This window comes from Podarcis vaucheri, assembly GCF_965113315.1.
Source record: "Podarcis vaucheri genome assembly, chromosome: 11".
In the NCBI taxonomy this organism is placed as follows: Eukaryota; Metazoa; Chordata; class Lepidosauria; order Squamata; family Lacertidae; genus Podarcis; species Podarcis vaucheri.
The window spans coordinates 48,327,591-48,341,985 of NC_138749.1; the positions used below are offsets into that span (position 1 = coordinate 48,327,591).

General features: G+C 41.1%; 1 protein-coding gene across 5 annotated transcripts in view; it reads left to right on the plus strand.

Annotated features, from left to right (window-relative positions):
- Window positions 1-12,752, plus strand: part of SNCAIP (synuclein alpha interacting protein) — a 123,620-nt gene extending 110,868 nt beyond the window's left edge. For 4 of the 5 annotated variants that reach the window (XM_082191560.1, XM_082191561.1, XM_082191562.1 and 1 more), the window contains 3 exons: window positions 1,315-2,359; window positions 4,905-4,975; window positions 12,152-12,752. In XM_082191560.1, coding sequence (XP_082047686.1) covers window positions 1,315-2,359; window positions 4,905-4,975; window positions 12,152-12,236 — 1,201 coding nt within the window. In that variant the 3' untranslated portion in view covers window positions 12,237-12,752. The remainder of the gene's footprint in view (window positions 1-1,314; window positions 2,360-4,904; window positions 4,976-12,151) is intronic. The other variant, XM_082191563.1, reaches the window with a different exon arrangement.
- Window positions 12,753-14,395: the final 1,643 nt, after the last annotated feature.

The following is a 14,395-nucleotide window of genomic DNA, read 5'->3' on the forward strand; positions in this document are numbered from 1 at the left end:
ATTTAACCAGCCCATGGACCCCCACCACCTGCTTGGTCGGCTCCCGTGCGCTGCACTAAACCGGCACAGAGCAGAGCGGGGTCCGCCTTCCGCGACACTGGCCAGCTTCCCATTGGCTGCAGGAAGCTCCTGCAGCCAATAGGAAGCTGTGCACACCTCCTCCACACTGGAAGGAGTGCCCGAAATAGCGTTTGTGCGTGCATGTGTGCATGCGTTTGCACGCACACACTCCAGCCCACCGTGGCATTTGCGGAACCGTGAACTGATGGAAGCCACAAAAACTTTGCCAACCCCTCCTGTTATTCCTCTTGAATGCTCTTCCACGTCATCATTGTTTAGATAACATTCTTAGATAACCATTTTGGTTAAACAGCTTTCATACTTCTTACCGTTTGGGACCTTGTAAAGTTGACCTCTATGCAAAGTATAAAGGGTGGATCCAGTCTGCCCTCTCCAGCTGGAGACACCTTGATTCAGTGGAAGTTCCCAGAGGAAGAAGAGGAGGAAAGTAATTTTTGCCAAATTTCCCCTTTACCCTGCAGCCACCAGTGACATCTTTGCACACTGTTCCAACTCTCTGAAGCAGATTTTGTGGGAGGAAAGAAGGATATATGACATTGACCTCTTCTCTCCCCCCCACACTTGCTCCATTAGAGTGTTGCATGGCAGAAACTCTGCTTGTTGCAAGTCTGGATCCAACCCAAACAGTTTCTGTAAACTGACTACAGAATCCTACTTCTACAGTAATTCTTTTCTCTTCATCTCTCCTTCTTCCACTTCCCTCTCTCTGTTGTGTTCCCCAAATCTCAATTTTTGCATTAAAAGCTCTTGCAGCAGGGACCTAAGAATTCTTTATCATTACCATGAAGTCAAAATTCCCATTGATTTTAATGAAGCAGAATTTCATATTTAAATTTTGGAACATGCCAAAACAGGACTTGGTGGTTTTTATGTAAAAGATCCAAGTACATTTTAGTATTCCAGTTTTCCTCAAGCCATTCTCAGAAATTCTGCTGAGCAATATCTAATGCAACTCTTTAATCAGAAATCTTTCTGTAGAGATTAGCAAAGAAAGGAAATAATGGATCAAGCTTAGCCTGGAAACAGATTTACATTCTTAACAATGGAGTCAATATAGTGTGACTCCATAATACATTCCACGTGGATAAAGGTCAAGAAAAAAGCAGTAGGGTGGTTTGGAAAACATATGCAATGGAAATGTCAGAATTGCACTATATGTATGTATAACTTTGGTTGTGGTTGCTTGTACTGAACGGTGTTTTTGTTTTTGTTTTCAATTTATCCCGATTGAAGTTCGCCATCGTCACCTACTTCTGGCAAGCTTCAATGGAAACCATCTGACGCAGATGACTCGATTCTGCCGAAAAGTAAATTGAACACCCATGATGGGATGCAGATTCTTGGCAGTGTGGGGACTCCACACCACAACCGTCCCAAGATGAAAGATGAAGACTCAGATAAAATACTACGCCAGCTGCTGGGGAAAGAAATCTCTGAAAATGTCTGCATGCAAGAAAAGCTGTCCCTGGAATTTCAGGATGTCCATGCCTCCAAGAGTACAAAGAAGCTTCCCCCGGAAAAAAAGGAGTTGAAGTTAGCAAGATTGAAGCATCTCATGCAGCGATCTCTCAGTGAGTCTGATACAGATTCAAATAACTCAGAGGATCAGAAGAATACGCCCGTGAATAGAGTGGACAAGCCAAGGCCACAGCCCATAGTAGAAAACATTGAAAGCACCGAGAATTTGCATCTGATGATTAAGAGGCACACTTTATCATCTGGGCGCCGGTTCCCTTTTGGGATGAGAGCCTCAAAATCTTTGGATGGCAACAGCCCTTCTCCCACTTCGGAAAGTAGTGATCCTGATAATGAGTCCCAGTACCAGACTGGGACTATATCTCAGAGCCAGGCCATGGGAGATACCTGCCAGCCGAGCTCTGATGCCACCACGACTCACAAAGTGGCCACAAGTCCCAAGAGTGCCCTCAAATCTCCATCTTCCAAGCGCAGAACTGCCCAGAATTTAAAACTCAGAGTGACCTTTGAGGAGCCTGTGGCACAGGAACAAACGGAGGCTGGTTTAAATGGGGAAAGGGACAAAGAGCGAAGTAAGGTCCTTCAGCGGCCTTCATCCAACGCCGAATCTGGAGACCAGCAGAAAAGGCCCTTTGGAACCTTCCGCTCCATAATGGAGACACTGAGCGGGAACCAGAACAATAATAATAACTATCAGACTCCAAGCCTAATCAAGACCTCATCACCCTTTACCTCATTAGGAAGGAAAGCCACAGATAGCAAGGGAAATTCAGCAACTTCTGCAAAAGGAAAAAATAAGCCAGTGAGTGATGAATGGGGCAGAGGGAATGTTTTTGTATGTTAATGAATGAAGAAGTCTAGAATGGTTTTTCCCCCCCTCAACTGCGTTGAACAAATGTCAACACATCACCACTGGAAGGGCTTTAGGCAGGGAAGAGGTAATGTGGGCACATCTGGGAAGAGATAGTAAACTTACTGAAGGTGTCTGATAGAGATTTTCAGGGATCAGGTGCTATTTGTTCTGTGCAGCCAGTCTCTGCAAGCAAGACATGAGAGCCCTGAGGTGAAGTTGATCTCGTGTGGATTGTAGGGATAGTGTCAAAGCCCACGGGCTCTGCTATACACGTAAATAATGTTAGCTCAGAGTTCTCGTATGCCATTTTGTACTTAACTCTTTTGAGGAATATCTGAATTCAGAAAAAGAGCAGTTCCCATGCAAATACTTTCTAAAATACAAAAAAGTAAGAGACAAGGGGGATGTTGTTGTTGTTGTTATTAAATTTTATATTCCATCCGTCATCAAAAGGGCAGTTTACAACATAGAACACAGATGTCAATACATAACATGTTATCTATACAACATAAAAATCAAAACAGTGATATAAATATAATGGTTATAATAAAAAATACATAATAGAATACAGTTTCCCATAAAAGACAGATTCACAAAGCAGCTATAGCATAAAAAAACAAGGGAGGAGAAAAATCAGCATCAATATATGAATTGGATACATTGAAACATAGGAACAGAGCCAAACAATGAGATAAGAATCTATGAGAACATAAGTGCTTTTTTCTAAAACCATACAAGGATCCAAGCAAGGTGTTAAGTTCAGACCTCCTTAGCAAAATGCTTCACCTGGCAGCTATTATTATGTGGTTAAACTATTCATGCAGACTGCCTTACCACAGGTCTGGGGTCATTTCCCCCATGCCATTACAAACCTTTCTCTTTCAGCGTCTGTGCTGGAAAGGAGAAAATTGTCCTTCGCGAGCCATGAGTCACTCTCCACAAAAGCCTCACATGGAGTGCTTTAAGCTGGCCTCCCTCTGGTGGCTGTAAAAGAGCAAGACTCCACCTTTGCTCATGATAAGAGTGATGGCTGTAGAAATACTGGGCATTGTGGAACTGGACAGTCGTGTTGGATTATTAGCTTCTGTTGATCTGAAGAAAGGCAATTGTAGCACATACCCAAACAGATTGATGTCTTGGGACTGGAAAAAAGTGAGCATAAGGCTGGGAACAAGTTATTACAAAGGGTTCTTAAGTACTTCTGTGCAGGAACACAGTGGTGTCCAAAGGCTGGTTAGATAGTGGGAATAAAGCAGATTAAAACAGGGCCCTGGAAGCAGAGTTCTATACAATAAACAAGAGGTTTGTATTTCAATGCATTATTCAAACAAGGGGTTAACATTTACAGAAAGTGAAATCCAAGTAAAGGCAGACAATTCAGTTTGCTTTTAGCTGTCCAGCACCAAAGATTTGAACCTAAAAATTATTGCTGCTGCTGTTATTGTTATTAATTCGCCACTTTAATTATAAAAGTGACCTAATTCAGCTTACGACGCAGTATAAACACTAAAACCAATGACAGCATACAACTAACAAAAAACCCTGAAAACACAACTATATATATAAAAGGTTTTTACAGAATCTGCCCCACTAAAAGAGGGCAGAAGTATTTGAAGTCCTTAAAATTAAGGGCCAAAGGTGCAGGTAAAGAGCAAAGTCTTTGCCGGGCACCGAAAATGAGTTCCTATAATGTTTAACTGAACTGTGTCATTTAAAAGGCAAACATCCTATTTCCTAGCCAAGCTCCCTTAATAAAGACTTGTGTTGAAAGAACACCTGTAGTGTTCTACAACGAAGTGTAACAAAAGAAGGTGAAATGTTATGTTTGTCCGTAGTACTTTGCAGAATTCATACATGGAGACTGAACAACTGGGAAGAAATTCAAAAAGCATCACTCACAGCCAGTGATGAAGAGTGGAAACATGTTTTTAACGTTTTACCCCCCCCAAAAAAAAAAAAAAAGCTAAAGTCAGTGATGGATGAAAATTACATTTCCCCCTCATATTGTTCCATATTGTTTTGCTGGCACTCCATGCCTGTCTTGTTCCTGCCTCCTTTTACCCGTCGCGTGGGTGGAGCACTCCCCCTTGCCAAAATTTGCATGCTTTCAGATGGCACGTTCGGTCAGAAATGCGTAGTTTCATAACGCTTCACAGATGTGAGCTAGCGCCAAACCCTCCGTGCCATTTCCCTTTTACCTGAAGAGGCTTATGGGCACCATCGAAGGAGCTGCAGCCTTCCTTCTAGAGGAAAAGAATGCCTGCTATGAATGGCGGAAGCATTCTGTAGCTCCTAGAAGCCAATGGAAGCAGCTCTACCACATGCCAAACCCTGCATAGGCATCTGAGATCCAGCGAGGAGCTAGATTGTGGCATGTGGGTTTCTCAAAGCTTCCGCTAATACACTGTGACTTTTAATCACTGCCTTTCTACTATGCATGTGAGAAGCTTGTTGCATGGTCTTTCGACTGATTAATGCATTGCATTCCCCCCAGGCGCCCTACCCTGGCTGCATCAGTTTTTCCACTGGCATGCTGATTGAACGCCGCCTGTGTAACTATGCATGGTATGTGCTGATGCAGAGTGAAAATGTTGCCTTTCCTATTGCTGTGCTTTTTATTATTATTATCCCCTCATTGCATGTGCAGCTTATAATTGTTCGCAGCTTAAACTAATGAAACGATTGACAACAACTGTAAAAGAAAATGAAATTTTGATCTCCAAAAAAAGAAGTAAACAAATCCCTGTTACAGTCCTTTGCTAATAACCATTGCTGAGCTCGTTTAATGTCTTCAGCACAAAGTAATGCATAAAAATCACTAGCGCTCATAAATCCAAAAATGCGTTTTAGTTCGGCTTGGCATTACAGATTTTCTTGAATGAAAGTCAAACACCAAATGAGAATGGAAATTAAATTTCCTCTTAGGAGTAGGCCAAGTCAAACTCCACTTACGGTCAGAAGAGACAGTGCGCTCCAGTCTCCATTATCCCATCTCTTTCTCACACTTGATTTAGTTTACTAATTTAAATGTAGTGTCCGGTAAACCAAAACCAACGTATTTTTAACCCTTGCAGGAATAGAAACATGCCAGGTGGTATCCAGCTAAGTCATATTCAAGAGTAGACCCATTGATATTAATTGGTTTAAGTTACTTAAGACCACTGATTGTATTAGGTCTACTCTGAGTAGGACTAACACTGGATATTATTATTATTATTATTATTATTATTATTATTATTATTATTATTTATATACCCCCTATACCCGGGGGTCTCAGGGCTTCACAGAATTGGGATATCACCCAATGTTTCTAACACAGAAGTGCAGCTTTTGCTAAGCACTTGTCAGATGGGGTGGGATTAAGGTTTGGGTGTTCATATTTAACAATCAACTGGCAACTTTGTAATTAAGGGTGAATTCAAATATCTGCGTTAATGGGATTTTCCTTCCATAAAAAATATGAAAATGAATATTGACCACAATAGTAATCATGCATCTCAAGTACCTGCTTACCTATATCTTGTTAGTTTAAAGTTAACTGCCTTCACTTGTTTGGGGTATTTTATTTCGCATGTAGAAATGCATATTGTGCTCTAGGGTCTAGTTCAGATCTGTGAACAAACCATGCAACCCTCATGCTTCCTCCTCCCATTCAAGTACAAAAGGAAGAGATTTAAAGTTTCCATTCCTAGTTTGGGGGGAAATCTGTGCTTTGTTGCCGTGTTTGAAGTCCACAGAAGTTGGTTGGTTCAGACCACTGTTTGTTAACAGGCCCGAATATCCTGGCTTTTTAACAAACTGTGGTTTGACCACACCACTATTCTCCACGATACACCTGTACCAAATATCCTCTTCCCCACTTTCACAGGGCCTGCAGCTACCTGCACACATAACCATAAATCATAGTTTGATGTTGGTCTGAAATGGACCTCTGTCTCCAATCTTTTAAGTATCCAACATGGAAATACTTTAGGAGTGGAGGGCGGAGAATTCATGGCACTTTCAGGAACACACAACGTATATAATTTAATCGTTTCATTATCCAACTATGCTAGAACCGAATTCTGAGTTTGCATAAGCTCACATAAATTAAGTCAGACATTTGTACGCTGATTAAGAACTAGGTATTTGTGAGGAAATGGTGGATTTGTCATGCTTGGCAATGCATGTGCTGTAACATCTATAAGTTTATTCTAGGCAAAACCTTGTAAACTTTAGGTCACCAAGCTTCTGCTTCTCCGTTATCATTTGATGAAATGGCTCAGGATGCAGATCGCAGCAGGAAAATCAAGCAATAGGCCTTGGAAGGGTGATAATTGGGTTGCACACACCCACTAATTAATTGGTTTCCCCAATTCTTGTCCATCGGAACACATCTTTATTGGGACATTTTGGCACCGACTGTGGCAAAGCAGCAGGCCATGATAGGACAAGACTAGTAATGAGGTTAAGAATTAAGTCCTTTTAGGCAGCTGGTTTCAATGGAAATCCCTTTATCAATATATAGTGCAGTCTTGGTGGTTAAAATGCTTCTCAGATCCATACAACAGACTTCAGACCCCCCACTCTAGTATTAATCATTTGTTAAGTATGGATTCTGCATACATCATGGCTTTGGCTTTACAGCAGTTTCCCATGGGTAATTTAGTTTTGTCCTGGTAGCTGCCATATGTCCTGTATCCAGCGAACCACATCCAGCTACAGTTAAAGAGAATCACTTGCTAGAGCCATGTGGTAAATGTGTTAACTCTCTGTACACCAACCCAGGGACAAAATGTATCACATGTAAACGGCCACAGGGTTGTTGTTTTTAATCAGCCAGTGTTTCTTGTATTTTTAAATTATTGTTATATTTTGGCAACAGCGTTAAAATCTCAGCCACCTCCAAAAGCCCTGATTATTATTTGTTTCCTAATCAGCTACAGCTTGATGTTGGTAAAACAATTAACATTCCTTGGCGCCCTGTTAAAATTCACTAGATTTCTTTGTGCAAGCATACGATCTGTTTCATTTGCTCGGTACTTTTCTTCCCCTTTCTTTTTAAAAAATGCGGGCCCGTTTTTATCCCTGACAGTGCCAAGCAAATGTTTGCAATTACATTAGCCATGTATTGCCAGTGAAATATTTGCTTCCCATGGATTAAGTTATTGTGAAGCATGTAGTGCATTAAAGTGAGAACATATTTATCTTATCTGCAGGAATCACTCCAGTAACTCGTTCACATCGGTGGTAGTTTTCTCTGTCCCCACGAAAGCTATTTTATTACTAGGATTGTATTCAGATGACAAGAGATTTTTGTAAGCACCATACCATGGAAGACACATGGCGCTCAGATGTCTCTCCATGTTGCTCTCATACCCAAAGTATTTTGGGAAACTACAAAAGTCTAGACTTCTAGAAGTGAGTGGACAACAGAATGCATCTTGCAGTAGACATCTCCATTCAACAGAGCGCCATGGGAATCCTGCTTTTATTACCTGCAAATAAAATCAGTGCTTCAAGAGGTAGGGCAGAGAGGCTGGTTTGCGCGTAAACACACACACAACTAGAATCTGGCGTAGGACACAGTGTCAATAGACATTCCAACAGTGGAGCCAGAATCCAGCATCAGAGGCAACTGCCTTCCAAGTTTTCTATTTCCCATAGAATGCAGTGGCAGCCTTTAGACATATACAGTATAGGAATCTTCCACTTTTATGGCAAAATTGAATGCAATGGGGGCCGGGGCTCCCACTGGTGATCCCAATATCCAGTAGGAAGCAGGTTTCGCATCCTTCTCAGTTTTGTCTCAGATTGCAGCCTGCTCAGTTTGCCCTTTTAAAGTTCAATGGTGCCCAACGAGAGCCAAGTCTACTAGGGCAGTTCATCTGAAAATATCCTGGGTTTTCACAAAGGAAAAAGTAGGTGTTTGTCTGCTTTTTGACAGGGAACGTATTCAGTTCAAATAATAATAATCATGTCCCGCCCTAACTTAACTCTGGGAACTTAAACCTTAGCAGAGAGTCATAGAGGAGATGTTATTTTCATCTGAATTCAGTGGAAATACTTCTATTTGCTTGGATACAAAAAAGGTCTCAACGTAGCTATTACGATCACAAATATGCTTGCAAATGTTATTCCATAACTGCGGTATGTGAGTGAGTTCACTGGTATGGTTTAGAATTGCAGCAAGCAAAACCTTTGGCAAGCAGCACACATCCAAGCAGTGATACCCTCTCCGTTTGGCTGGCTTAGGTCACCATGATGAATCAGCAACCGAAATACCACAATTTTTCTTAAATGTAGGATGGGCAATAACTGTGGTAACAGCAGTATTTTGTTGATGAAAGTCAGTTTTCTGTGGGTGATTTCTTCAAATTGAGCAAACCAGCAAGTAAAAGGTTCTGAGTAATTCTAACCCTTCAGCTGGGTGAAGTAGTACATTTTGGTTCTAATTTCCTTGGGCTCCACTCTAAGCAGATCAACATATTCCAGAGATGTTTTTAAAATGTTTTTTGTAGAAAACTCTTACGCGGCTTCCAATAGTTTTAAGGCACTTCTTTCTGACCTTTTGATCACATTGTAGAGTTCTCTGATCCTCTGCTGGGTCTCTAATAATAGATTATTTTGTAGATAATAAATGCATACAAATGCAACAGTAAGCACCCAAAGTCATCCTGCTAAAGACCTCTGCTTGCACAATGGAACTTTCTCTCGCTCTTCTGTCCCTGATTCACCCCCTGACCCCCAACATTCAGTTCTGGGGGTTGCACCGACACTTTGGAGCCGATTTGGGGAGCTCACAGGGAGAAGAGGGAGAGAGGAAGTTCCACGGTCCCAGTGGAAGTCCTTGCACTAGCAGGGCAACTCCACTGGATGCCACCCATATTGATTATTTATCTAACATGGGCGGTCCTCAGGGCAGCAACTCAAAGCACTGAGTTCTTCATTTAGCAGGTCTGGGGTTTTTTAAATTTAAAGATAACAGCCTCAGGTGCGGCACAAAGATTGCATGAAGGATTGCTTAACCCTTTCCCGCTCTCTCTGGCCCATGGTCCTGGGGAAAACACATCCATAAACTATTGTTCATACTGCAAAAAAGTCAGCATTAATGCTGGTTTTCAAAGAAAAAAACAGACACATTAAATGCAGCCATGTGTCTAATGTATCTTCTCTTCTAACATATCCTTGACCACCTTTTATGCAAAATAATTTATAGGAGTCTGCACCAGTGCTAACCTAATACCCCAAAAAAGAAAGGTATAACCATCAGTGACACACTAGTGAAGTAATATGTGGTACTATGCACATCATCCTATATATTTATTTGCTCGACTTGGAAATATAAAGACTGCTGGGTATGTATAGTAGTCCTTGGGATCAGGCAGTCCATGAGCCTGAGGCAGTGTTTCTCAACCTATGGGTCCCCAAATGTTGTTGGACTACAACTCCCATCATTCCTAGCCAGCATGACCAGTGGTCAGGAATGATGGGAGTTGTAGTCCAACAACATCTGGGACCCACAGGTTGAGGCATTTTTTAGAGGAGGGGTGAAGCCCTGATTTGTAATGCATGGTGGATTTGTTACATAATTTGAGCTCTGTAATGGTGGATTTTGCTTAATAGGAAATCCAGCCCCTTTTATGTGTTGTTGCCCGGCTGGTCATGACTGTGTCCAATGCCCAGCTGGCCAGCAAAGGGAATTCCCCAAGACCTGAACCCTGATTGGCCCATTTGAACCTGGCTACTGGCTGGGAGGTAACCCCCATGTTTGTGATGGCCAAGGCAAACTCCCTATTGTTCAGCAACCACGTAGGTCCGGCTGGCTGGGAAGGAGCCAGAAAGTGAAGGTCCAAAACTGACGCCCACCAGAGAAGCAGTGAGCTTCCATTCTGAATATGGAATAACTATTGTTATTTGGGAGAGAAGGGGACCATTGTCTGTTCCCAAGACATATAGAAAGTCAGTGGTATTTCACAGATCCTGCACCCAAAGCCATATGTAGCTTTCAACTCTCAGGCCGTCTTGGTGAATGTCTTGCTATTCAGGATATAGGTTGACTTTTGCCAACCCCTGGTGTCCTCCATCCAGATGTCTAGGCAAAAACATCTGGATGGCACCAGGTAGGCAAGGGCTGATGGTTATTTTTATAATCTGGCTTAATTACAAATGTCTCTAAGCAGACAGTGATAGATGGGCTTTAAGAGCACAAATATACAAGACCTTGGTAGCTGGGAGCAGAGAGAATCATTAGAGCTCTTACTTAGGCTGACTGCTGCTATGGAAAATAATTTCCTGTTTACATTGACTTTGAAGAACAAAACAACTGCCATATGCAAGCACACACAGCCCTGCTTTCTATTTAATACACAGAGCAGTTAGCACAGCTACTATTAAAAATAAGAAATACACAAACTGCATCTGGCTTTCTTTTATCATACCGATATATTTACATTTAATAGGAAAATATGGGCAGTTTATTGGGGAGGGAAAGGTTTGCTGGAGATTGTGCGATATTGCTGCATTTTCAGTACATCAATACGTTCCTTTCTGCTGAAGCAAATAAGCACATGTTGGAAGTTGTCTGCTATGGTACAGAGTCAATCTGACAGGTCCCTGTCCAAATTTACAGTTGTTCTGTGGTTTTAGGGGGAGGTTGGGGGGTACATCATAAAAGAGCCACAAATGTTGGAATCCATTTTTGAAATTCCCAAACAAAGGAGTTCAGACAAGCCTAAAATATTTCATTTCCTTCACTTCATAAAAGAGATATTAACGCCATTCAAAAGTAGTTGTAGCTGGATACATAGGATTAAATCTGTGTTCATAATCTTCACCTTAGCATTTTTAAACAGGTTCTGTAAAAGGTTCTTTCACAAATCAAAGGCTGATTTTGACTAATCTAGTCTTTATGTTCTGCACATTCTGATATGGGAACTGAATCCATATTTTTACAATTAGCATGTGCACAAGGAGACCAAAAAAGTATGATAAATGACTATATATTATCAGCAGTTTGTTTTTATTATCTACACATGTGTGACAAAAAATTCTCATGCTCGGTTTTACTTCACCAGCGGAAGGTCTGGTTGCAATACAGTGCAATCCCAGGCATATCTTCTCAGAAGTAAGTGACATTGAGTTCAGCGGAGGTTTACTCTCAGAAAAGTGGGTATAGGATTTCAACCTTGGTTGGTAATTTTGCATTTTATGACATGAAGAAAGGGGTCTTAGTTTAACTTCCAGGTTTGTTTTAACTTCTCACTTTTACACTTTGATCCCTAGCTGTTTTGATGGAAGTAAATTCTTCTTATAATAATCCACACACACACCCAATCAGGGTATTTCCTAGATGGCCAAAGAGTACAAATTTCACACATGTGATTTCTTCTGTGTAACAGAGCATGCTTTTATATGTCTACTCAGAAGGAATTCCCATTGAGTTCAATGGGCTTTACTTACATGCAAACAGGGAATATGACCTTTTTGCCAGACTTGGGATTGTTTGCTAGGCATGGGATTAAAAGTTAGCACCAATAGTACATTATTGGTGTTGTCAGCCCATGAGATTGGAATTCCTTTTCAGTCATCTTCAAACAGCTGTGGCAGTTTAAGCCCAACTCATTTCAGAAGGGACTGTGTTGGCACTGCTGTTGAATTAAGGCAGTCCTTTCATTGTGAAATAAATCAAATTACTGGGCATCTTTTGAATGACCAGGGGTGATTTTTTGTTTGTTTGTTTGTTTCTGTTTTTCCTTGCAGGCATAACAACATGAATAGGAAACTCCAGCGATCTTACAGCAAAAATTTTTCCGAAGAACCAGAGCTGCAAGAATTCTTCCTTTGACTCGCATCTCACGGGATCTCAGTCTTCCTCCAAACATGGCCCGAAATCTTCCCACTTGAAAACTTAACTATGAGACGTAACTTTCACCAGCAGAATAACAGACTCTTAGGATGCCTTAAATTCGTAGCAGCTAGACCATATAAAAAAAATAATATGTGTCTATGTCACTTGTTTGTAAGGTGTACTGTTTTAAGGCAAAGGTGAGCAAAAGCCATGATTTGGAAACATAGCAATGCAAAGAACCTCTGGAATGATCTTCTGACATCCATCATTTTGTGGCCATTACTTGTTGCATGGATATAATGTAACATGTCTTGTATTTCTTTTTCTCAGAACCTAACTGTGTCTGTAAAAATAAGGACTCTGATTAGCCAAATCCTCACTGAGCGCAGGACAAGCGCTCTTCCCAACCCCAACCCCGGCCACCCTCTTGTTGAACTATGTTTTGTCGCTATTTCTAATTTTTTGTATAAAAGAAAATAAACCAGTGTTAACCAAAACACAGTGTGAACATAACCAGATGTCACTTCTGCTTCATTTATTTATGTGATCCATTGTGACCCATTTCATTTGTTAGCAAATCCAATTATAAAACTTTTAAAGTATCAGAACGTAAGTCATTATTCGCAAAAAAACCAGACTTTATTTAGGGGATCTATCCCATTATAATTATGCGGGGTATTTTGATCCCAGCACTTGCCCTTTAAAATTTAAAAAAAAAAATAAAAAAAATAGGTGCATGTTGCTTTGCTTAAAGAATAGGGCACATGCTAAGAGAAATATACACGTGTTGCAAAAATAATAATAATACCAGCAGGTTGCCAAAACCAATGTGCACATTGCTTAATACACACACCCTCAAATAAAATTGGTAGGAAGCTTTGGCAGATACAGGATACTAGTGTGGTTAACCAACAGAGTCAAGGAGGAGCAATTTCTTCGTTTGGAAAACGAATCCAGGTGATCTGATCTGCAGCTTGATCATTATAATGAACAACAATAATACAACAAAGAGAAGAGTCTACACTTAGTCTTCCAGCTGCCATACATTCTTCAGAAATAAAAAGTCAGACATGCTTTCCGGTTATCTTGAGCGCTGACAGTTATCACCCAAATAACAAAGTAACCATCTCCAAACCATGTAACAAATTGAAGATTTGTGCTTTAGAAAGTGTGAAATAGATGGACAGAAATTTGTATGAATGTGACCATGATGTGGTTTAGGAAAGACAAGTGAAGAGTCAGTTCTGAACTGTTCATGAATGTTAAAACTGTTTACCCTTCCACAGCTATTCTACTGTAACAATGTGCTGCAGAGATGACAGCTCTGAAATTTTAGCAGCCCAAAGCTTTGCATGAAGATATGATGGAGTAGAGATGGGAAGAATAGTTGGAACCTGGGGAAATCTCTTTTTCATTTTTTTCCCAAAACAACAGCAAAAACAAAACCCACCAATGCTACAAAATAATAGAGATATTGGAAAGGTACCGTTCTACAACCGTTCTTCCAATCATTTAAGGAAGCTGAAATTCCTTCAATGACCTCGTGTCGTTGATCAACTTTTCTACTGCTGTTAGTTTCTCTATAGTTGCAATATCCCCTAATTTAATATTTTTTGGTATCAACTATTTACAGGCTTGCTCTCAAGTACAAACAAAGCATGCAAGTACTGTATAGTATCTCATCTGTAATACAAGACCTGGACTGTCATTTTTCTGTCCATTTGGGTTTCTGTTGATATTCCTCTCCGAAACATGAAAAACTGTGTTGTGCCCAATAGAGGCCAGTAAGATAGCATAGAGTGGGATCGCCCTGCCCTCCTGGCTTCACAATGCCATGTGCATTACCAAGAGGGACTTCTGGTGACCTTGTCCCTTGCCCTCTCAGTAACCCTGTCTATGCTGCCCTGCTAGCTACTGCTGCTTAGACCAAGTCAGACATTGGTCCTATAGCTCAATGTTGTCTTCAATGGCTGGCAATGGTGTTCCAGGATTTCATGCCGGTTCTCTCGCAGCCCTACCTGCAAATGCCAGGAAATAACCTTTTGCACTGGGCCATGATTATACAAGTTTAAGAATTTTTAGACTACCTAACCAACATTTCTCAAGTGGCTTCCTTCTCTCTACTGTCCCTCCTGTGAGGACATGCTGTTAGTCTC